This window comes from Molothrus ater, chromosome 2 (genome assembly GCF_012460135.2).
Source record: "Molothrus ater isolate BHLD 08-10-18 breed brown headed cowbird chromosome 2, BPBGC_Mater_1.1, whole genome shotgun sequence".
Taxonomy (NCBI): Eukaryota; Metazoa; Chordata; class Aves; order Passeriformes; family Icteridae; genus Molothrus; species Molothrus ater.
Genome location: NC_050479.2, coordinates 82,740,115 through 82,766,366, shown reverse-complemented (window position 1 = coordinate 82,766,366; position 26,252 = coordinate 82,740,115). Strand labels below are relative to the sequence as shown.

The following is a 26,252-nucleotide window of genomic DNA, read 5'->3' as shown; positions in this document are numbered from 1 at the left end:
AATATTTTTCTAATATTGAAGTAAAAAACCTCATTCCTCTGGAAAGCTAACATCTTATGAAGGCAGTGTATTATATTACTTTGACAAACCTTTTACAGAGAAGAGAATAAATGTCTTATGCACGTAAGGAACAAGTCAAAATGGACCATAAAACTTAAAAGATTTTAGACAAAGTGTTTGTTAAGGTAGTACTGATTCTACTGTTTATTGTACACAAATTGAAAGCTGTCATAACATGCCATAAATGACTCCCATGTAGCAACTGTCAGGGGGCTACTACTTAGGAATGCTTTACTTACGTGTTCCATATACATGTTAAAAAACACCCCAAACATTTTCCAAATTTTCTCTAGTGCGGGTTCATTGTTTTTTGTCAATAATGCTTTCCCACTCACAGAGTTTGTTTAATTCAAGACTGAGGGGGAAATCCTGACCCTGGTGAATCAGCACAGGTTAATCTATGTCAAGTTGTATTCATGTCAATGTATTTGCATAGATCTCAGCAGGTAGAGAAATATTTTTTAATAAGTGCAATTAAAAAAAAAGAACAAACTAGTACTGCATTAGCCCTGTTCTGTGATGTGATATTTAAGCAGTTGACCTTTTTTGCTGCCTGTGAAGCTGGGCCTAATTGAGATTTTCTTTATTTGGCTAGGGACATTATGTTCCAGTCACATATGAAGATGGGCATTAATTTTATGACAGAGTACTAAACAGAACTGGAAAAGCACTTGGTTGCTGGGTTGATGAGTCTTTGTCTTTTTTACTTAACCCAAATAGGTAGAAAAAACAGCTTAAGGATCAACTGGTGTTAGCAAAATCAGAGCAAAATGAAACTAGAACTCAAAACTTCTTTGGTATTTTGTCTTTGCACAATCTCAGCATCGTGAAATTCAAGTCACTGTTGGATGATGAAGTTTTGGCTTATTTTGGTGCAGAAATGTATATTTTTATTTGGAAAATTTGCACTTTAGTTATTTTGCAACTTGTTGCAAATCTGCTTCTGTTCAGCTGGTTTTGTTGCTTTTTACTCTGATGAGAATTCCTTGCAGTTTTTGTGTTATCTGCAATTTTTTGTTACTTTACTCGTAATTTTTTCCAATTCACATGAGGTAGTAAATACCTTATATAAATGGAAATCAAATAGATGCAAACCCCCCACATTCACCCTCTCCAATGTAATTTCATATTTCATTAGAATTAATTTAAATAGAAATATTTTCTATACCACTGTGCATAAATTCATTCTTTTCAGATTTTTACAGGAGTAGTTTATTAAGCATCTCAGCCTTCAAACTGTGATTCACTGCAGTCAGATATAGATGTTTCTCCATTGTGACAATTGTGACAATTTTATACTTCTGAAAATGAGCAGAGGTCATTTGCATTACATTTGATGTCTTTGTTCTTCTTCCTTTCAGTCTGGACTGTTTTTCTTCACTAAAGTGTTGTCTCCTTTTATCACTGCATGTAAAATGAGCAAAAAAAAAAAATCATTCCAAGTATTGCTCTCCTCTAGATGTAGTAGTACTTCCAGACCAAGGTTGTCACTGCTGCAGAAGAAAATACTAGTCAGCTTACTCTCTGTGTACTGTGATCATTACATATTCAGAGATTCGTTTACAAGATCAAAACTGTTTCTAAAATTCATGCAGATTGCAGCCATGTTTCTTGGTTCTCTCCAACTAGACAACCTGATTTGTTTTTAACTTCTGTACCTTCAGTATTTTTCTGTCATAATTTGTGAATTATCTGTCAGTTCGTGGCATTAACTTCATGTTCCTTTATGAACAGTGAGTGAAAAAATTAATTACTTTCTTTTGGCAGTGTTTCAACAGAGTATTACCCTTGTCGTATATGTGGTCCTACTTCTGCTTCACTGATTTCTTGATTATTTGTTTTAGCAGTTCCTCTTTTTTTGTTTTTTCCTTTCAGTAACTCATCCTTTCTTGATCTTTGGCTTTTTCCATCATTCTCTACAGAATTTAAAAGAATTTGTCATCCTTGTGGAATTCTCAGCAGCTGCTGGGGAGCTTTTTTAATTTTCGTATCTGTGTTGTGATAATTTTGTGTGAAATGCTTTCAGATCCTGAAGAAAGTGCAAATCAAATTAATATAAATTTAAGAGGTGATGAAAGTGTAGAAGCAAAATAAAAACTAGTATTGAAATGTAAGACAAGAATGGGCCACCTGAGCATTTTGCAGCTTGATGACCCTACTGTTATTAAATGCAGATTGCATATTGTGTGTTAAGCATTTCTGAAGATGTATTATGTAAATAATACATTGTGATTATTGTGAAATCTGTACAAGGGCATGTTATGCAGTTATGTTCTTGTGGCACTTAAGACTTACTAATCTGAGCGCTTGCACAGGACAATGCTCCAGTGTACATTAATACTGAGGTACCTGTTTGTAAAAATACTGGTGAAAGCATGAGTGTTTAAACCCAAAAACCGAATGGTTTTTCTAGGTATATATGAAAGGAAAAGACCAAAGCTCTTCTCTGAAGACTTACAGCTAGGGGAAAAATACTCCCTCACTGTGTTTTGGTGGTAAGGCCTCCTTCTGCTGGTGGTAATGCCAGCAGTGAGAATCCCACTGCAGTGGGTGTCTCAGCTTCTGTCCGCAGTGGAAAGGACAAAAAGTAAAGCACGTACAGAGCATCACTGACCACCATGGTAATTCAGGGTCAGCTATAGGGCCAGACAGGGTTGCTCAGGGATTTATCCAGTTGCATCTCAAAAATCTCCACGGATGGAGGTTGCAGAGCCTTTCTAGGAAACTTGTTCCGCAGCTCAGCTGTCCTCCTGAGGAAAGGACTTCTCCTGATAACCTGTTTGGCCCTCTCTTGTTTCAACATCTGCCTGCTGTCACTCATCCTGTTACCACATGTGACTCTGAAAAGCTTAGCTTTGCCTTGATGATCTTCCTGTAAGCACTGGGGGTCTGTTAATAGTTGTCTTCAGAGGAACCCCTTCTCCAGGCTGAAAGTGCCAAGATCCCTCATTTTCTCCTCAGCAGGTCAGTGCTCCATCCCCAGCCATCTCAATAGCATAGCTCTCAACTTGCCTCCTTCTGTTATCTTTCCTGTAGTGCAGGAACCAGAACTCAACAGAGTTTCCAGGTTCAGGCTAACGAGTGTTAACTATTGGGCAATAATCCTTTCCTCATTCTCCAGCCCTCTGCTCCTGCTCATCCAGCCCAGGATGCTGTTGACCTCTTTGCTGCCGGGACACACAGCTGGCTCATGACCAGCTTGCCATCCATCAGGAGCCCCAAGCACTTTTCCAGGCTGGCAGTGCCCAGCCTGTGCTATTGATGGGAGTTAGCCTGTGCCAGGAGCAGGATTTACTGTTTCTTCCTACTGAACATCATAAAGTCTTCTTCAGGTTCTTCTTCCAATCTTTGGCAGCTCTGCCTTCGAGTATCTCACAGTGAAATGAAGTGTCACCTGCAAACATGATGCATGTCTCACCTCTTCAAAATCACTGCTAATGATGATCAAGAAAAGCTGATAAATGGTTTCAGTTATTACAGCTCAGATAATAATTACTTTTTTTATCTCATACCATCATCTTACTTTGGACAAGTTTGTTATCTACAGAATGAGAAATCAGTATAAAACTGGTACTAGCTTTTTACTACTACGTAACAACACTAATAGCAAGGCATTTTTCAGGGAAAATGCTAAAACCGTTAGGGTTTAAAGGAAAATGTATATTATGTATATTATTAATCTTTTATAACTATTAGATTTTCTAAAATACATCTCATATGCCAAAATACCCTTCCAAGTTTGGGCTGTATCCTGTTGCTTCTTTCCCCGTATAGTCACAGAGATCAGTGGTTGTATATAACAAGAGGTCTAATTTGATTCTGTTTTCTGGATGGAAACAGGAGGAAGAAACAGGAGTCACATTCCTTTTCAGAAATGTATACTTCCTTTCTGAAAAAAGTTGTTATTTTCTGGTAATTTCATAGGACACAGGACTGTTGTGGGGTTGTGACTGTGCCATTGTTGATGTGTTCCTTATAGGGTCTCCTACCAGTATCTCTTTCTTTCAGATTGTCTATGAATGCAGGATCACGTTTGTATTGAAGTGCATAAAATCAGAGCATGTAATTCAAGATGCATCTAAATTTGCACTTGGTTCTGATCAGAGGTGTTTTTTAAAGTGATTTTGGCTGTCTTTGTGGGATTGTCTTTTAGAAAACAGCCCAACACTTGTGCAACTAACTCACGAGTCCATGGGATGATAAGTATTTAGTTAATGCAAACAGATTTATATCCTTTGTACAAATCATTACTCTTCAGCACTGGAAAGCATCCCACTTTTTGCAGCCTTTTAAGTAAGTGAGTTTTGAAAAAGGCCATCAGTATTCTAGGTTTAGAGCTGGCAGGTTGCAGGTGTTTACTGGTAAATGTTCAGCCAGGAAAATCCACTGTCTGAATGAAAAGTTGAATATTACAGAAAAGCAAACATTACCACTGGTAAGGTAAAGATCACCTCTTTATCTCATCCACTTAGTGAATCAAATCTTTCTTAGCCTAAACCAATAGAGGAAATGAACAAATCCCCTTTAAGAAAGAAAAATTAAATAAGACAGACTTATTCCTCTGGAGCTCTTATCCTCATATCAGCTTATATTGTTCTGAATGAAATTACTCTTTAGAGCACTTGTGCAGTCATTTTGGGGATTCTGAGTTTTCTATCTGCTTTTTGGGGCTTTTGATTTTCAGTATGAATCTAGGAAAACTTCCAAATAAAACATTCTTGCTTAGGTTTATACTTCATTGCCCTGATTATGCTATTTAGGAAAAAAAAAACACCCCATTCTTTTTATATCTCTTTGGCATAATTTCTTATTGATTACCCCCATCACTCAAATAGCTTCTTTGATTGGACTTTTATCTTTAATTTCCTTCTCTACTGCTATTTTATTTCTTTCCCTTATTCGTTTCTCATGTTACCAGTATGTCTTATATCACATACTTTCTATTTAAAGAAAAAGCTTTTCTATTTTTTTTCTGCAGATGCTATTTGCATTTTTAAATTTTCACTGCATGTAACTTTTCCAATTAGAAAAGTCCCATTTATTCCATGCCTTTTTTTCTTTCTGACTCCTATCCTTTGGCTCCTGTCACAGTATTTTTTGTCTCAAATATACAACTTTGTGACAAAACTGACCACTCAGATAAATATATTTTTTAGCATTTGCCTTAAGGTTTGGTTTTTTCCTTAATTAACTGCTACTCAAATTGTCTTCCTAGATCCAGAAAGTTGGCACGCAGTTCCCATTCTACCCACTCAGAATTAAGTCCACCATTCTGCACAAAAATTCAGCCTCTCAGAGGATTGCATGCTATATACACTTTGATTTCTTACTTTGTGTGCATCTCCTACTCTTTATCTTCTTTACCTCTAACTCAACCCTTTTTTTGCAAGCTACATGCAAAAAATATATAAGGTTATCTCTACAGGAGGAAGCAAAACTTTGCTATAATGCATTTATTGGGCCAAACCACCGAAAAAGCCAGATTTAGTACTTACAATTTTGTCAATACCAAGGCATCTTTTATGGAAGAAATAGCTTCAGAAATAGTTTCTCTTGACATAAATCTCAACATAAAAGTCAACTACAACATCATATTTCCTATTATTATCATCATCTCTGTTCAGTGTTTTAAGGAAAGATGACTAGAGTTTCCTCTACATACTGCAGTCATCTTGCAATAATATCTTGGGGTCTGAACAATAGAATTCTTCTAAGTATTCAAGTTTTTTGTATGGCAGAACACATACAGATGTATTTATTTGTTATCATTGTTTTATGGTCAAAAAGTAGAAAATATATTGATAGATGCACATAGGATTGTTAATAGAAATTGTAAATGCAAATCAAGAACTGCCTTCTGAAGGAAGTGCAAGTTTAAGGTGATGTTGGCAAATGACTAAGGAAGGTGATCTCATCTCCTTCTCTAAGAGCTCCCACTTAAAAGAGACCTTATGACACCACTGAGGATCTTAATTTTTATGAATGAATCAACAAGTTTGTTTGTTTGTTTTCTCTTGATGTACTTTGAGTCTTTATTTCTTTATTTACTGGGAACTGAGCAGTCCAGGACAAAATGATTTTACGTAAACTTTGCCATGAACTCTAGGATCTTTATGTCTATAAAAATAAACATAATGCTGAACTGCATAGACATTAGAATTGCTTGAACTCCTTAAGTCCTAACTTCTAGATTTCAGTCATTTGTACAGTGTTGGTAAAACACCTGTCCCATAATGTTATTGTCAGACAGAAGACAGGACCTGCTGCATCAAATATGTTTTCTATTATAATACTTTACTTTCTGTTTCTAAAATGGCTTTTTGTCTTCTTTACTGCACAACTGTGACATCCAAGTATCTTGTGATGATTTTTATCAGCTAAATTTATGGAAACAAACCCCAACAAAAACCAAAATCCAACACCTTTGGAAAACAAGTTGCATCAAGTCAATTTGGTCACATTTTTTCAATTGTGACATTGTTGTTTTTATTCACTTCTCAAAAGACCAAAAATTCAAAATCCAGACAGTTCTAAGATATTTTATTTTTTGTCTTTTTTTGACTGAGAACATTTTTTACAGTAGCTGTAAAATAGGTGAGGTTATGTGAGATTTTCTCTACTTCAAAAAAACTTAGGATGAAATGTAAGAAATACAATATTGGAGTAAAATCCAGTATTACCAGGTGGGACGTGCCTGGCCCCGTCTGACCCTTGCTGCTGGGCCAAAGGCGGCAGCTGTGGTGTTTCACCTCAGAGATACCTTTGGCCGGCTGGAGTTGCAGCTAGGCACTCGGAACAAATCCAGGCATGGTAGGAACTCAGTTTACCTCTGATGGAAAGCTCAGGCTAGGTGAAGAGGAAAAGGAGACGGATCTGCAGAGGGTTTAATCCAGAGTTTATTCCAGAGTCACACATGTCTGAATCTTGTAACAGCTCCACAGAATCCTGACTGCATGGGCCCGTGTCTTTTAAGCTTGGGGGCAGGGGGAGGGAAGGGGCAGGTGAGCCACCAGCCAGGTGGGAGGGGGGGAAGGCTCAGGGGACAACGACACTTGGACGAGCCAATGACCCCAGGGCTGAGGGGCATCTTTTGAACTTCTGCCAATCACACGACACCCCTGCTGGAATGATAAGATTGACTGACAGCACTTAGCGAGGAGGCAAGGGGGAGGAGAAGGGAGAGGTTGGCACACCTGGGGGACTGGGATAGGTGAAACAGGAAATGGCATCACACTGCAACAATACAATGTGCAGACAGTGTGGGAAGGAGAAGAGATAAAGGATAGCCCTGTGGTCATCTTTCTAAAATGTGTGAATCTGAAGTGTCTGGTAGTTTTGAAATACATAAACAAGAAAGGCATAATTTCAGTCACTTCTTCCTGCCAGCCTATTAATTTAAGGCATTTATTTATTAAAGGTATATATAAGTTATTGCTCTTCATAACAAATAAAGATACAGAAATTTATAGAAGTTAGGCATTAGATTTTTATTTAAATAGAAGAGCTGTCAAAATACGACATACTCTGTCAGCAGCTCCCTTCTGAGTGTTAGGCTCTATCACTGCCCTTCATGTCAAATTATCGTAATATACCTGCCATTGTCTCTTTTCATTACCCTTAAAACCAAGCCTGAGAATTACTGCAGAGAAAAAAGTTTGGACAGAATCCTTACATTCAGCAATACTGTCCAATAGAAATAATTTTTTCTTAGTGGTGATGAAATAATTTGAATATGAAGAGTCCTTCAGTGATTCACAATAGCTGAATTTCTTTCCAGTTGCCAAACCCTTTGGCCATTGCTTATTGTCACATTCAGGTTTCTGATAATTTATTGATACTAAATTCCCTGGAAATAATATACTTTTTTCTGCAATTTAGCGTTATACTATAGTGAGGAGGGAATTCTGCTTTCATCTTGCATAATCTTTAAAAGGAATCCTTGCAGTAACTGTGGAAGTTGGAGGATGGCAATTTAAATGACAGTAAAATGTTTCATATACAACATTCACTGTTAAATGTAGGTCAGTGGAACAGGCTCCCCAGGGGAGTGGTCACAGCAGCAAGCCTGCCAGAATTCAAGGAGAGGCTGGACAATGCTTTTAGTCGCGTGGTTCAGTTTCAGGCAGTAGTGTGAGGAGCAGGGAGTGGGACCCAATGATCCTTATGGGTCCCTTCCAACTCAAGGTATTCTGTGATTCTGTTATTTCTCTTGTCTTATGCCATATGCCTGAAACCTGGATCTACACCCTCTACTTTTTTTTCCCCCTATTCTGTAGTTTCTCCATTCAGGAGTTTTATACATTTTGTGGCAGGGAACATTCACAGTTTTGTTTATAGGAGGACAACCTATTGTTGACAATCTGTTAATACGGTGGATTTATATGTGAATAAATTTTATATGTCTCTACAATAAACCACTTCAGATGCTTTTCTTTTCATTTTCTTTTTGTGGGAGTAAAGCATAAATAGGCAAAAAGCCACCATTTCCTTTCTTACTTTTATCTGTAGTCTTCTACTTCTATCCTTGCTTAAGTGTTTTTCTCTTCTAAAAAAAGTACAGAGCTAGTACAACATTCTCTTACTTTTTCAATGTCTTTTTCCTGTCCTTCCAGAAAACTGACAAACTTTCACAATGAAAAATATCTTTTCCCCATCCTCAATTGTCTTTTTTCAATTCCTGCACCTCATAGGTATTCTATATGCCATTTTTTATCTCTCCTTATTTCAGTTGTCAGTGTCATATCAGTGATGGAAAGATTTGAGTGTGTTGGGTATTTCTGAGGTCCCACCTCTGGAGGCTAAGAGATTAATTAGGAAATTTATTTTGTTAGGTCAAATAATGTAGACAGTTTCTGTAACTGATGTGGTGCTATTAATTTATTATTAATACAGTTTTATATTGGTGATTATACCAGTAGCAGAAAATCACAAAGAACTTTTTTCATTGTCAAAACCAAGTGCCTTCTTGACCCATTTTGATTCTGTGTAGCAATATTGCTACATCAGTCTTTGAACATGGATGTGCTAAGAAAACTGTATTTTCTACCCTGCAGCAGAATTGCTTCTATATCTTTAGTGCTCTTCGTTTACAGCAACATTCCAAGCATTTTGAAAACTGAAAAGATGCATCATTTTTGTGTCTATTTCTGCATTTCAACTCACCTCTCTGATTTCTCCTCTAAGGTAAATAATTACAGTTTAGAAGAAGTTACCCATGAAGAGGCAGTAGCAATACTGAAGAACACATCAGATGTAGTGTATCTGAAAGTTGGAAAGCCCACCACCATTTACATGACAGATCCATATGGCCCACCAGATATTACTCACTGTAAGTGACTTCTGCAACTTATTTTACAAGAGATATTTCAGTTTGTCAGATGATTGTATTTTTTCATAGCTTGTAAAGTACCCCATTAAAGTTTATGAAACAGCTTGGAAGGCTACAAAAATGAAATGTTTATTGCCACCTAAGAATGCTGTGCTCAAGAAATATTGCAAATAATTTAACTCTGTTAAAGTATTTTTGCAGCAAAAGTAGCAATGTAGAAGATATATGGCTGTGCTGGTTCCAATTAGCCATTGTCCAAGTGATCAGACTGAACTGTAACTCTTGTGAAGATTACAGCAATAAGCACATGCAAATGCGTTTTGTAATATGATTAGATTTGTAGCCTGGAGTCCTCTGTCCACTGAAAAATTGGAACAAGCAGCAAACCATCTTGTACAAACTTAGTAGAAGCCTGAGGCAAATCTATCTCATATTTGAATAAAATATTTTACTGGAATGTAAAAAGCTCTGCTCTACTTAGACAATTTTACCTATTTTCTGTGGCTATCCAGCTTGTGAAGTCAAAGAATGGTTTGGGCTGAAAGGGACCTTAAAGACCATTTAGTTAAAGTCCCCCTGCCATGGGCAGGGACACCTTCCGGTAGACCAGGTTGCTCAGAGCCACTTCAGGGATGGCATATCCATGGTTTCTGTGTTCCAGTGCTTTATTACTCCCATAGTGAAGAATTCATAAATCATTGGTCCACTTTGCTTTATTCTCAGTCTGTCCATTAACTTCATATATGTTCATCAGGAATTTTTTTCCAGAGGACCAAGGCCTTATTTGTCCTTGCATTCAATACACATGCCATTGTGGGAAAATTTGTTTAAATAATACTGTAAAACTCAGTGAAGTATCTCATAGGAAAGGAAGATGTCCTCATTTAAAAACCAGCTGATTTCAATCAGTCTGTCATACCCATGCACTCAAAAGCATCTAGGCTCATGTCCAGCACTCAGGTAAAAAGATGTGTGTCCAGGTGCATCACCAGGACTCCCTGAGGTGACCATGTACAAGGGTTGGTGGCTGGCTGTGAGTCCATATCAGACACACACACATACACACACAACACATATATGGGCGTTTTTTGTTGGGTTTTGGGGTTTTTTTTTATGTTGACAACCTCCTTGCTGGAGTGCTTTTTGGACCCTTACAGAGATGACAGCAGTAGGGATCTTCTGTCTCTGCCATCTGTCCTTACTATGCATGTCTTTAGGATTTACTCAGATCTCTGCTGGCTCCCTGAGTGTCCTAGGCTCCAAACTATTCTTTATCTCCCACCACCATCTCTTAATGGCTTGAATATTTGTTTTAGTTTGGATGTAGGCTTTTCTGGCATGTTGCATGTAATTATATTGAATATTGACTTGTTGATGAATCTAGCTTTATCAATACATGCCATTCCTATACTACTCCTGCCACTCCTCCTGGTGTCCATACCCAGGCATTTCCATTCCCTTGGCATTCACAGCAGTGTTAACATTTCAGCTGCACTCTTTATACCACCGGTGCCTGTTAGTCTAAACAGTTCATTACTGAAGACTCCCTTTCTTCATTAGTTGTTCATTAAAAACTGTCTGCCCTGGATTCAGCTGCAAACAGGGACCAGCTGCACCATCTAGCAACTGGATGGATAGATAATTTTTGACAAGAGCTTCAGCAGTCAATCCACACTCATCTTGATTTCCTGTTAATAATTCTGTGGGCACTTAAGACAAACTAAAGGTGGAGAAATTTACTGAGGGCAGGTAAATGCTAAGGATTTAAATTCTTCTGCACTTTTGCAGTGTTGCTATTGTGGACTGACAAAGTTGAGGGAAAAGCTAAATATTCCAAATCCTCCTTATTCAGTCTGCTCCATGAAAACAGAAGGGAAAGTTTTGTGACATGCATGTCAGTGGTATGCTCAGCCATGCTGAGGATGCCTATTTAGTTAGCAAATGTTACAACAGATGGCAATCATGTTCAGTAGCAGCCTGGTCTGGGTCTTAGCAAAGGCCAGGAAGTAAAAATGCTAAATGTCCCTATCCAGTCTTGAGCTTTATACTTTCAAAATAATAATTTTGCAGTTCTAAAACAGTGTGGTTTATTATGTCAGATTATAGATCAACAGCATATGAGAACACAGAAACAATTCCAGGGAGAAAGAAAAGGTTGATAAGATTTGCAGTAGCCCTTCCCAAGCTGTTGGTGCATACAGATTCATTTATCCTCAGGGAACCTTTCATTACACCTACATGTTCAGAGTATTTCAGAATGCATAATGGCCTTTCCCTGTAGAGAGATTTTGCTTTGAAGCATTCTGTATCTCAGTATCTGAAAAAAAGACTGAAACTAATACTAGAAAGTTTGGCTGTCTTCTTCTCATGAGAAAATTAATCACAGCTCATTGCAGAAGCATGTAACACTGTTTTTTCTATTTATCCTTTCTTTTTCTAATTAAATTAACTAGAGATAGAATACAACTATTATTGCATCTCTTCAGTCATAAATGTCCCAGATAACTTCAGAATAGCAAAAAGCACACAAACAAACCCTGCAAACCCAAAAAATAAACAGACAACACAGTAATGTAACTTTCATCATTAATAATTAATATGTAAGATATTTGCATCAATTTTCCATTTTAAGTAAAGAGATTTACCATGGTCTAAATATCATCTGTGTTGATACTGAAATTTCAATTACATTGGGGATTTGGTCACCTGTAGTAGATCCCAGACTTGAATGTATACATAATTCTTCCCACACATAAAATTCCTGCTCTTATCCTCCATTGAGTTCTTACTATGTTACTCCCATTACTGCACTGGAGCCAAAAAGAGTGCTTTTAATCTCATTCTTTCCTAATTGCATTTCCTTCTGCTAGTCCTAAGTGAAGAAAATGTTTCCTGTCTCTCAAACAGGAGACCTATTCAGACTCTCTCTTCAGGAACTAAAGATCCTCTAAAGAGTGAATCCCTGCAAATAAGCCAGCATCATTATTATTGTTATTGTTGTTGTTGTGGTTGCTGCTGTTGTTGTTATTTTCAGTAAAACTCCAGCTTTCATTCTTTGTTGTTATATTTTAAGCTCTCTCAAGCCAGGATTGTTTGTTTTGATCTCATTTACAGCATTGAACCATTTTCTTGGTAATTAAATTTAAAAAATTATGTTCTTGTGCCATCTAATGAAACATGGAAGTTGCTGACTAGAAATGTTCATTTTTGCCATCAGCTTATTCTCCACCAATGGAAAATCATATACTCTCCTCTGGAAACAATGGCACTTTAGAGTACAAGGCATCCCTGGCCCCTATCTCCCCAGGAAGATATTCACCCATTCCAAAGCACATGCTTGTGGAGGACGACTACACCAGGTCAGAGGCATCTCTTTGTTTGTTCCCTTTCATGCAATTCTAAAGAACAAAAGTTAAGCATTCAGTGCATCTCAAATAGAATACAGCATACTGCAGATTACTGCAGATTTCTATTCAGACTTTTTTTTTTAAATAATTCCCCAAGAATTGTGACTACTATATGGATGTACAGAATTGTATCTGTGTAGTTAATTTCAAGGTAGAAGAGACACAGAGGAAAATGCTGGGAGGGTTCTTTTATGCCTTGTTTTAGGTGAACACTGAATGTCACTGATGAGACAGTGTGTATTTATCTTTTCGTTTGAAGAGCACTACCATTCACCTGGAAGACAGAAATTGTTCAGTTTGAAAAATGAGCCCTTATTATAATGTCTAATGCCACAGAAAATGAGAATTTTTTTTTGTGCTAGGAGGGGGCTGTTCTGATCCTCTAACGTGACTTGCTGTGTCTTACAAATCAAAGAATCTCATCCACTTACGTATTCATCAGCTTCATAACCCACTAATTTGCATTTCATTTTTCTTGTTGCATGTGATTACTATCTTAAGCAGCTCAACTTGTTGGATCAGACAGATTCAGAGTAACTAAGTCATGATACAGTGTTTAATCAGTACATAAATGTGTGGAAACCACACCTTTCTTCCCTGTCTTGATTAAAAGAGTTTCTCTTTTGTTTTGATTGAGAATGCAAAGCTGAAATTGATTTCCTTCAATTTATGAGACATTCAATTAGGATGGATTTTCTCTGAATGGCTCTAAGAAGTTACATTTTTAATTAATAGTTAAACATTGATTTCATTAAATCTGCACCAATGTTTTTAGCCGATCTAACAATGATCTCATAGTTTCTCAAATACCCATGTATTTGAGAAATACAATAGGAGAATACCAATATTGGGAGAATACCAAATTTGGGTATTCTCCCAAAATTGGGAGAATACCAATATTAAAATATCTGGGTTGCAGTGATGAAGGCTTTGTCAATAAGCTTGTAGGGCTGAATGGGCATCTTGTATAATGAGATGTCATCACCACTGATGCAGAGAAAGAGTTAGAAAAGTTTAAAAACCAGCAAAAAAAAAAAAAAGTAAATTATAGCTAAGGACATCATGAAGTCCCAAAAGTGAAGAGATTAATTCTAAAAAGAAAGATAAGCAGTCCTGGCAATGAAAAGACCATTTAAACACTTAGAATGTTTATAAAGTGACAAAGTATTGTTAGTCCTGTTTCTTTGTGATCATGTATCTGGTTTTAACTTTCTACTTACTTGTGAAAAAAAAAAAGAAAGAAAGAAAAGTCATAGAAGGAAAGGCAGTGACACTCTTAGCCCAATAGTTTAGCAGATATCCAATAAAAAGGCCATAACGACCCATGCAGGATATGTATTCAAATTAGTTAGGATATCCTTTTGACCTTTATTTTTGGGGGAGAAGAAAGATGCATTCCCATGCTATTTTTAGACTGTTTTTAAACAAGTTAGTTGTACTGGTTTAGCTCCTGAGAGAAAAATGAAATACTGGCAGTCTGTTTCTTGTCTGAGGTATTCACACTAATGTCTATTTTGCATTATTGTGAGGGAAAAAAATGAATGTCCAGAGAAGCTCTGTATATTCTGTGAAATACTGCACTCCTGTGTTCTTTTTCCTGCCTGGATTTCCGAATTAATGTGTTGGCTAATGAAGGCTGGATATCCAAAATCTTCTTGTGGCATTGGCATTATGGACAGGAGCTGCTGACTCTATGAGCATGACCTTTTGTGACAGTGTGTGGCACTGGCAGAAATAAGGGTGTCAAGTGACAGGGGCAGTCTCTGAATGCCACAGCAGAAATCAGATGGAAATCTCATGTTTCTGAGCAAGTGTTAACTCTGACCTATTGAAAAGGAGGAGGATATTATGAGCTTCATTTTTTTAGTGATAACAGTCAATATGGTACATCAGGAAACAAAGGCACAAAGAGAAAATGAACATAGTCATGAAGACAAATTACTCTTCTTACCATTACATTTCCTTGCTGGACATGCACATACATCTGAGAGACACCCAAGCAAGAGCCAAAGACCAGTTTTCTTCTCTAACTACAGTGACTGCGAAGCTCTGACCTTAGAAACCAAATCATTTAACCCTTAAATGCTGCTGAGTTGTTTTGTTTTTTTTAATGTCCATTCATCTAATTATTGCCTATTGATTCAAGTGGGGCTACTGAAATGCAGTTAATTCTCACAGTTAATTCTCATAGTCATTTTCACAGCTATAAGCTCAGAATAGTGAATGCACTATTTCTGTTCTGTGCCATAAGATTTGCTGATGAGCCAGCTATTAAAATAAAAAGATATTTGTGAAGTCTTTGTTGCTGACCAAATCAGAAAATCTTTTGGGAATCCAATTATCATATTGATAACTTTAGTAAAACCTATAGACACCTTGATTGCAGCATTTACAATTAGGTTTTCTCACATAATGTTTTATAATTAAGATGTTTGCCAGCTATTGCAGTGCTATCCATTCAAACTACCTGGTTGTTGCTGTAATAGGTTTACAGGCCTAATTTACATTGTGCTCACATAAGGAAATTTATTACCCATGCAGTCTTGCAACACTTTTGGCAGATTTTCATTTGTGCCAGCTAAAAATACTTGAAACGGTAACTTCTCCGCTAAAAAAGGCTTTTGCAATTTAGGAATTCTCTGTACAAGTGATTTGAGTGAGGCAGATGACAAGCTTTCCTTTAACTTACTTGTGATAATGAATCTGTCAGTAAGCTTAAATGATTGAACATTCAACTTAATTTTCCCACTTCCTCCTGCTGGTTTTATTTTTCTTGTTTGTTTGTTCCAATTCTAAGGTTTGAGGTTTTTTTTAACCAAAATACATCTATTTTGCCTAACAAAAACAAGTGTTTCAATTGATAAAAATTTGTATTTGTCTGATATTGAATCTGTGTTGGAAAAAAATTAGTTCAGTCTATATAAAAAATAAACTAATCTGAGCACAAGGGATAGAAAAGTAACAAATCATCTTCAGCCATAAATTTTAATGAAGCTGAATGTTGTCTCTTAATTACTGAATTTTTTTAAATTGTGTGTATTGTTGGTACAAAATACTAACAACGATGGGCATATTTTACTTATTGATTTTTTTTGGATTTATTTTAAATTCATGTAGAATGGAAAATTTGGCTTCCTGTATTTTTTTGTAGCAATTATCACCTTTACAAGTTCAGGTTAGTAGAATAGGGGATCAAAAGCGGATGAAAACTCTATGTCTAATAATTCTATCAGTACACATGGCAAGTCAGACACTGCTTGTTTTAGTTTCTAGTAACATTAAATTGTCGTGCAGGCAGTGCAGGGCATTGTGTTCCTGACTGGTCCCTGATACTGCCAGAGGGGAGAAACAGGATTTGTGGCAAAGGTGGTGATAAATAACAGCTGGGATCAGAGTGACCATGAGTTGGCTTACTTCTTGATTCAAAGGAGGTCTGGAAAGATAGTCAGCAAGTTATGACTCTTAAGATTTCAGAAGAGCAGACTACAGCTTTTTGGAGAGTTGCTTAGCAAAATCTCTTGGGATGCTGCCAAAGAAACACAGGGCCCATGAAAGATGGATGATTTCTAAATAAAACTTATTGAGAACTCAGGAAGGAACCATCCTGTTGAGCAGAAAGGAGGGGACTCAGCAGAAGGCCTTCATGGCTGAGCAAAGAGCTTTCTGATGACCTAAAATGCAAAATACAGACAAGCATTACTTGACTGCTTGACTGCTGACGAAATTAGTAAGGTGATTGATTTGAGCTAATACTTACCCTCAAGGGTCATAAAGGAAAACAAAAGTGATTCTGCAGATGTGTGCTACTTTAAAAAATGAAGGTAAAATTTGAGGAAGGAAAAGGGCAATGAATAGGAGAGAAGCTGATGTAGTGACAGATAATATAGGAAAAGCTGAAGTACTGAACAACACGTTTGCCAGGCATTTAAGGTCCCAGAAGGTAATTGGAATACTCATCAGAGATTGACTAAAAGCAGTTTATGTGCTTGTCCAGACTGGTTGGCTTTCCTGATGAAATTTCTAACTTGCTTGGATGAAGGGAGAGAAGTGGCTGCTCTTCACGAAGCAGTGCCACAGCACAGGTGCTGCCTTGAGCAGGAATGTCTCTTTGCTGAGGGAAAACACAGCTGACTCCAAAGTCATACCTGACCCATGTCATAACTCCCACTAATGTGCATCTGGGATCTGCTGTGCAGCACATGGTAATTCCTTTTCTCCACTAGCTATCATGGGGAGTGGCTGCAAAGGTATTTCTCACACCTCTTCTGTGGGCAGGAAAAGCTGTAACACAGGGAGCACCCTTTAAAACTCTTCCGACAGCCTCTCATCCAAACACGAGGAAGTGTTGGATGAACATGTACAGCTAATCAGAAAAGAAGTATGGTTTGGAAACCTTGTGGATAGCCTGGATTATGGGTTTCTCCTGGATTGTGTGCTGTATTACCTAGCTAGTTATCCTTCTCCCAGCATGGCTATGCTCATTTGCATGCAATGGTGTTGGTAAGGCTTTTGACCCAGTCACCTGCAGCATGCTTTGAAAGCTGAGGAAGAGTGGACTAAAAGAAGGCTCTGAGTTGGGAGCTGACTGAACCAGTAGGCTCAAAGGGTGATGATGATCACTTGGCATATGTCAAGTGGTCAGTGATGAGCAGAGGAGCTCAGGGATACCTAAGGCATCAGTGAATATCTTCATCAATGACCTAGATCATGACACACAGTGCACCCTCAGCAAATTTCAAGAGGATAAGAAATTAAGAGGGTGTGGTTAACATGACAAATGGCAGAGCTGTATTCTAAAGGGCTCTTGATATACTTGAGGACTTGGCCAGCAGAAACATCGTAAAGTTCAGTAAGAAGTCTGCATCTCAGGTGGAAGAGCTGCACACACTTGTGCAGGCCATGAACATCTGAATTGCAGCTTCACTAAAAATGACCTGGATGTTACTGCAGACACCAAGCTGAACATGGACCCAGAAGTGCACTCTCACTACTAGTCAGGTAATCAGCATACCAGGCTATCTTTGGAGGAGCATGGCCAGCAGAACAATGCATTCTTTTCTAAAAGCCTTTGACCAGTTCCCATTCTTTGACTTTAGGAGGGTTGTGGAGAGGGTCCAGCATATTCTGAGAGCCCTAAATCACGGGGAGGTTGGAGGGGTGTTGAGAGCTCTGGGGCTTATTTAGTGCTGTGAAGAGGAGATGAAGTGAGAATCTAAGAGCACCCTAAAAGTACTCAGTAGCAGAGATGATGAAACCAAACTCTTCTGTGTAGAGAAGCACCAATGGCAACAGGATTGATTTTGGATGTTCTGATTTCAATTTCAGAAGAAATTAAAACACGAGATGGATAGAATAGTGCGGGAATAGTACTTGCTACGAAGGGCTCTGAAATATCCACCATTTGAGATTTTTAAGCATTGGCTAAGTAAAATCTAGTGCTGTCAATAGTCCTGATTCAAACACAAGATTGGATCAGATGTCCTATAGAGATGCACGCCAACCAAATTTTTTATGGTAGTAGTAAGAAAAAAAGATATTTTTTGTTTTTGTCATTTTGTGGAACATGTGTTACTAACACAGTAGAGAGAGATGTCACCATTTTCTCTTTAGCATATTTCTGCCTTCCTATTTTCAGAAATCTTAAAATTATAGCCTATTAAAGCCTAAAAATCTTGTGGCTTTAAGATGTTAATTTCTTCTGTCTTTAATGAACAACAACAGGAAAAGTTCCATAAAAATAAAGAACTACCATCTTGAGTTTTTACTTCTTTTTTAGCTTCAGATAATGGTAACATTAAACTTCTGTGCTTCAGCTGATAAAAAATTCACTTTAACATTTAACTCTGGCTAGATATTAAAGATTCATAGATGAAAAAGCTGAGTTATCTGTTTTGCTGTGTAAAGCATGTTTGAATTTTTTACATGCATTTTTGCAAAATAGCATTTTCTGGATGGGGAAGAGGTGCTGAGAATTGGATGGGAGAGAAAAGAGAACCATTAAGTTGAAGTCTAAGGGGATGTTTTTTCCCTGCATTGAAAGTAGTAGCATTCATCAACTATTTCTTTTTTACTTATCTATACCTGCTAGTTGAATTGACAATGTTTTATGGAAACACTTTTAAGTTTCTGTTGACGCACAGATTTGACCTTCCAGTATTAAACCATTACAACAAATATTATGGTTTGACTTACAAGAGCACATGTAATTGTGAACTCACAACAATCATTCACCATGCCTAACCCAAACTCAGCATATTACCTCTACCCTAAACAGAATAAATGATATGGAATAGTATGGAAAGACTGATGATGCCTTTTATTTATTCCTCTTCTTAAATAACTTATAAATTTAGCAGATTAGATGTTCAAGTTAATATTTTCATGCTTGGCTCTTGCCTGGGGCTGGATTTTTTATCTAGGGATAGCAAAGGTTTTGTGATTGTTTTTCTATAAAATTTAGTGTAAAATGCTAAATTAGCTTGTTGCTAAAGTCATTTTAATTAACCACCATTATTATTAAATTAAATTGCATTGATTTTTAGCCATACCAGTATGATGATTTAAAGGATAGAGGGAGAATTACATGCCTTAGTTCATGTTCTATTCTATTCGACGTTAGAAATTGCTGTGCTATTATGTTTTAAATACCATAATATTCCATACATATGTTCAGAGTGTTAAGTTATAGGAGCTGATGAAACGGAATCCAGAGAGTATTTCTAATGCATTTATGAAAAGCTATGCAAAAGTCAACAAATGCAAGTCTTTGGGGAAAACCCCAGTTCATTTATTGATCCAAAACTTATTTGATATGGTTTTTTTTCCAGTAGAATTCTTTCAGATTCTGTACTCACACTGCAGTATATCAAAGCTTCTCACAATTTTGTTTTGCTGACTAGATTATTTTTAAAAACCTGCATGACTGAGCACAGCATTAAATGGCCAAAGCTAGTTTCCTCTCTACTTATTTCTACCATCCCTTTCTGACACAGAAACATGGTCAGGAGGGATTCTGTTCTGTGCTCTAAATGGCCAGGTCTGTGACATTTTAATATTGAAGAGACTGGAGGAATGGGGGAAGTGTGTTAAGCGAGGGATAAGCGTGCAAATGAGGGAAAACTTGTCGCTGGTATGTGAGAATGGAAATCACAAGAAAAGACTGGTATTTAATCAGGTAAGAAGACTTGGATTTGGAAAAGGAATTCAGTACAAGACAGGACATAACAGAAGAAGAGGTGAAGAGGCATAAAGAAGCAGTGGAGAAGGGATTTCAAGCTACTGAACCAGCAAATCCCTCAGAGGGTGATACGGGAGGTTTGGGATAATCAATAGTTGCACAAGTACACTGGCCAAGGAACAGAGATACAGAGCAGGTAGGAAAAGTTGCTGATAAGATGCATAGGCCATCTCCCTCTAGAAAAGTGGAGAAGCACCTAAAGTTTCTGGGGTGTGCATGATGTGGGTGTGATCCCACCAAGCAGTCTGTCATGTTAGTTCATTGTCCGTCTGTCTGTCTGGAGGATGCTAGCCTGCTGCTATGACTGGTTACTCACTGTCTCTCACAAGCAGGATTCTCATCTCTAATTGTTAAGTTGGTGACATATTGAATCCAATATGGTACCCCAGAATAGAATTTCTTCTTGGTTTGGTCTTTGATCAATCTAAGAAATTATGGTTTTTAAAACCAAAGTTAATTAAAAGCAAGTTGCACATTAAATGTTCAGTTTAAAGGGGAAAAAAGAGTTTATCTACATAACCTAAATTGCATCCTTGGTGAAATGCATTCCTTAGATTGAAGCTTGAAGTTGCTAACTTGCAAATCGACTATTTTATATTTTTGTAATTAATACACAATTTTAATCTTAAACTAATTGTTAAACTTTACAGATGATAATTGTCTGCCTGGAGTAAGATTTCATTTTGTTATCCTAATTTATTTTAAGTATAATAAATCTTGACTTAAGAGAATAATTTATGTTAAAGTAAAAATTTAGTCATTATCAAGTCACGGATAATCTCTTATTCCTGAGTTATCCTTGTATATTTAAATAGGCCTGTCAGAGATCCCCAAGTAATAGGATTTGACTATTTCTAATATAATCACTGGCAGCTACTTAGTACTTAACACTTACAGAAAACTAATCAAATTTTGGAGTATGCTTTAGTGCTTGTATGGAGATTTTTGAAATGAGATAGTAGGATTGGTAGTAATAACACACACAGAAATGGTAAGTAGCCTTCCATACTGCACGGAGGAAAGGATAACCTGAAATATATACAAAATATAACATGGACGTGGACCCTCCATGCAGCTCTTGCCACTTGAGAAAGACACCTTGGGGCGACTGTGGTTAGTTCTGTGACATTGTCAGCTCACTACTCAGGAACAATCAAGAAGGCAATTAAGAATGAAAATAGGATCTGATAGGAAAGGACAAGAGTGCAAAATATAATGGTTTTCTCCGTGAACCTGTAGTGCATTCAAGTCTTGGGTCCTACATGGAGGCAACGGAAAAAAACCTCAGAAGTGTGTGAGCAGGGGACAGGCCTATTGGCTACAGTCTTCTAGGATTTAATTTCTGGTCTGTGTGACCCTCACTGATTTTTAGCACTGAGCAGGTAAGGGCCATTCCTTGCTGGTCCCTGTTTCCTAAACAGTTACCGTAAGGGTCTTGGGTCTTTGGTCTGACAGTCTCTCCATTCCTGTGTGAAACAGCCTTCTTTTTCCACTACTGCAACAGAAAATCATTGCTGATTTTTTTTTTTTTCAAATTAAGCAGTCATTTAATTTCCTAATTCCTTATGGTTAAGAATAATAAGTGTAGAACTGGCTGTAGAATATTACAAGTTCTAAATTCTACTTATGCCTTCTTGTAGGCCGTTTCTTTTGAAAACTCAATTAAAATGTTAAAATAGTACTGTTAAGAGGAACAAGGCAATCCTTAATCTTCATGACTGTGCTAAAAAGCACTTGCTTTGCAGTTAAAGAAACCCTCAAGGCATATGAAAACAGCAGTTAATAACTGAAAAGCTGAGAAATTACTAGTTTTAGAGTTTTCAGAAAGAACTAATGTACTGTACTTCAGGTGTTTTCCTCCAGCTCTTCATAGTCTTCCTCTGCCTTTCATTTAGTTGAAATAAACATGTCGTATGAGTGATTTGGTCTCACTCAATTTGCCAGGACACAACCTATGAAATAAATCAACTATAAGTTCTAATTACCCAACTGAACAGTAAGGTGTGTGGTTCTTCTAGAAGGTTATATGACTGAGTAGCTCAGTCAAAGGACATATATATAAAAATCACTGGCTATTAGAAATGGAGAATTTTGTTTGTATTAAATTGCCATTGATTTTTGGTTCAATAGTGAAATACTTCTTAAAAAGTTCTTTGTCTACATCCCAGCAACATTATATTAACAAAACTAATGTGTTAGATGTCTTTATAGAACTTGGATACAATTAAAAATTGCTATTCAAAAAACAAAACAAAGAAAAAGTTGTAAACTTTTAGCATTGGAAGATTTATTTTCTCTCAGATTGAATTTGTTTTCTCTCAGATTGTTTCCTGTCTATAGCTCTGCATACTTAATATGCTGTGAGAGCTGAGCTAGTTTCTTTCCATATCATAAATGGTTTTGAAATGTTTTAAAACCTGAAACTGTTAACATTTAATGTGCTGTGTGTTGGCATTTGATCCCTACCGAACAGGATTCCATAAAAAAAGAAAAAACTGTTAATTTTAAATTGAAGACCCTGCATGATACTGAGGGGAGAATGGTTTTTAAAAATGCCATTCTTTTATAACTTCTGTTCCACAATTAAGTCAGGCTGAAACAACAAAACAATGATGAGCTAATCAAGGAATAATAAGGACTGCAAACAACAAGGAATATTCGCTTTACACAGTCTGTTATGATATAAATAAAACCAGTGTTAGATCAATTTTTCTACCTCCCACTGTTACTGTTGTCTTTTCCACCAATTAGTTCTACGTTTCTGTAAGAATTGTGCCTCACTGCTGTTATGTCTGTTCTGAATGACAATTCCAACTTTCAGCTTTTTTATTTTTTATTTTCTTGCTGGAAGAGTGACTCTCTGCTGTTCATGTTACCATTTAAAAGCTTACCTTGGCGTTAAGTGACTTGATTCTCTGTCCTGTGAGTTGAACTCTGCTGGGGCATGTTCAAGCCAAGCTATGCTGCTACTTATATTTACTACTTACATTTTCTGTTACTTTCCTTTACTATTGTGTGCTTTATTCTCAGACTAATGTAGTTGTTACTGTCCATCCAGACCTAGTAGTTGCTGCTTTTATTTGTCAGAAAGCTTTGTTTTTAGGTCACTGATAAAGACAGAGAACTGTGATGTCTGTTTGTCACTAAATAAGCAGTGTAAAGGCAGAAGAGGAGCAGATCTGACTAAGAAGTTACAGCAGTAGTTAGTTATTTTTCAGAGTAGATCCACATTATATAAGTACTCTTTAAAAGATATATTGCAATTATCAAAGATGTATACCGTAATAGATGCATAATTGGCATTTTAAGGGGATATTTTATGCATAGGTATTGACAAAAATGAAGATAATGGATAAAATAAATTCAATAATATAGTTCTTTGTTCTTCCTCAAAAAAGTTTCAAAAACTGCTTAGCATTTATTTTTAAATTAAACCTGTGAAGCTATACTTGCTGTATCTGAAAGAGATGCAATTGCACATAAACTGCAGTGAATTAGAACTTAAATAATATATATCTAGCCTTTACACTTTTCTTAAAGCATGCTAAGTGGCTTGCTACATGTTTTTAAATTCATTTGAAGAATTAGTGCATCATAAAGTAAGGCCTCAATGTTTATGTTCAGTTTGGCTCTTAATTATTCTTGCAAGAAAAGTTGAGGTGACCTTGACTGTATTTTTTCATAATGGCACATTAAAAACTCTTTCTAAATAGCATTCTCATTATCCCATGCTTTGAGAGAGGACAATCTGTCTCTGTCATAGCACTGGAGAAGATGTGCGAGATAGGATTTATCAGGTGGGCTGATCCCTTTGGAAAGAAGCTCTTTCTTCTTTCTGCGAGGAGAAATATAAATGGCACGAGAAAATGCTGCATTAGAACAATTATTTAATAAAGCTGGGTGGTCTTCATCATCTTCTTTTTTTATAATAGGGTATTGTTTTCTTCTAGTAGGTGGCTACTATTGTAGTCAAGTACAAGTTTGCCATAGAGAAGGTGAAGAATGAGGAGGATATTTGAAGACAGGCTGTTGCAGCAAGTATCTCAAATTACTTTTTGTGATTAATGGCTGACGTGGAACACAGTTTTTATGAGCAGGACACTGATCTGCCCCATATCAGTTTTAGTCATTCCTATACTTGATATTTTTTATCCCAACTTTCAAATATTTTTACACTACTGAATTCATATTTACTGCACCACATTGAGAGAGAAAATAAGATTATACTTGTCCTGGACAGTGGAGGTTATGTACTGCTATTTTTTTTTTCAAATTCTTGTTCTTCTGTGCCAATAAAACGTGCAATCAGAGCCCAACTATGCAGCTGGTAGTTGTTAGCCTATGCATCTGAATAGGATAGAGGTATCTGAAGGACCAGTGCAGTCCATGCTCTCAATGACCTTGAAGAAGTGACACCTGAGGGGAAGCAGGTGGCTGTGGTGATCTCAGAACATTTCATAGGCCTTATACAAAGTGTACTCATAACTAGAATTATCTGTTATCCTAAATCTTCTTCTAACCAAAGAGTACAAGTTTTAAAAGGATAAGAAGTATAAATTCCTTTTCTTAACCTTAAGACCTCTCTCTGCAGCTCAAATACAGAAGGTATGATGTTAACTAGGTCACAATAGCACTTATATAATATCAGTGAGTACAGGACTTTATACTCAGACTTGTTCCCGTTTCCTGTTATCTTACCACCCAGGAAGACTGAATGGAGTGAAAAATGTTTCAAAAATATTTTAAAATACATGAACATTTGCTAAATGTCTTAAAATTTTCTGGCCCTCATAAGACAATTTGTTAGGACTCTGTATTTGTACTTGAAGGACTAATTCAGTGTCAATATCTAGGTAGATGTTGAATGTTTAACTTCATTTTGCTTTTGGAGGCAGCTTGTAGCTCTCAATTAACAAAGAAATTCCTCATATCTACCCATGTCTGCGGCATGATTTGTGTCTCAGCATGAGGTTGGATGGTCACTGACTGATGACTCAGTGTAGTTTGAGCATTCACAATATATCCAAGGGGTAGCAATACTCTGATTCCGTCCACAACACAGAGAAGACAATTAACTTGAATATAGGACACTAACAAATTTTTATGGACTGGTTGGTGTTTTAAGCCATGGAGGAATCTACAGTTTTTATTCATCTTCCTGAACTGGGGCAATATTTCTTCAATTTTCTTAGCAGGTATCATTTATATTTGATATTTGTACTTGTTCTTTCATATATTGCCTAAAAGCAAAAGTAGTTTCTAAGGGAATAAAAGGCAGTATTGAACAGCAGTGAAATAGAATAGTTTTTATCTGCTTTTTTTATTGAAAGCAACAATTGATTTAGTAAATAAATTATTAAATCCATCCCTCAGAAACAAGTGAAATATACTGATAGAAAATGATTCCTACTTTAAACATTTTAAAGGGATTTTACTAAGTGCTTGACACACAATGCTTTATAACCAAATGAGTGGCTGTTTTGCTATTTTGCTATTTGGTAATCTTAAATTGCCATTTTTTTAACTGTAAAGTTTTCCCTGGGAAATTCAGGCACAGAGAGTTCTCAAATCATGTGGCAGATTGCTATGAATAATGTTATTAACATTGAGTAAGACCAGTTTTTAAGTAAAGCAGCTACTCCTTTTCCCCCAAAGGACAAACCCAGAAGCTAACAAAGGAAATTAGATTCTCTGTATCTGCCAGCACATCCACGACTGTAATAAATTCTGGTACCTGTGAAAGTCACAGCAAAACCCACACCCATGTGAGGCAAAGTGCAGCCAAAAGAACAAAAAAAGTTCATTAACTTCTTGGCCTCTTGATATTTTCAGGCTTCTGAAATAAGATTTCCATCTAGCTAATATTGTATGACAGTGATGAAAGGCAGTGGCATACCCTGGATCTTCTGGCAGAAGCGTGGATATGATAGCAATTGACCCTTGGCACTCTGTAGAGCAGAAATGTCAGGAAACAATGAGTCAAGCCTCACAGTGCCAGCGGGCCCCAAGGTGTGTCCTGGGTCCAAGGCAGGGGAGTTCCAAGGTGGGAGATGCACTGTGGACGTGGTGTGGGTTTGTTTTGCAAACTGCTCGCCGTTGGTCTCCCGCGGATCCCTGGCTGGTTGGTACTAAAGGCTGCATTCCCCTCTCCCAGACGGCTCCTGGCAGGGCTGTGGTAAGTATTGCCTCCCCTGGGCAGGTGACGCACAGCAGCACGAGA

General features: G+C 37.1%; 1 protein-coding gene across 30 annotated transcripts in view; it reads left to right on the top strand.

The window, feature by feature from the left end:
* DLG2 (discs large MAGUK scaffold protein 2) overlaps nt 1-26,252 on the top strand; it is a 984,854-nt gene that overhangs the window by 709,193 nt on the left and 249,409 nt on the right. For all 30 annotated transcript variants that reach the window (XM_036384308.2, XM_036384333.2, XM_036384316.2 and 27 more), the window contains 2 exons: nt 9,244-9,388; nt 12,606-12,747. In XM_036384308.2, coding sequence (XP_036240201.1) covers nt 9,244-9,388; nt 12,606-12,747 — 287 coding nt within the window. The remainder of the gene's footprint in view (nt 1-9,243; nt 9,389-12,605; nt 12,748-26,252) is intronic.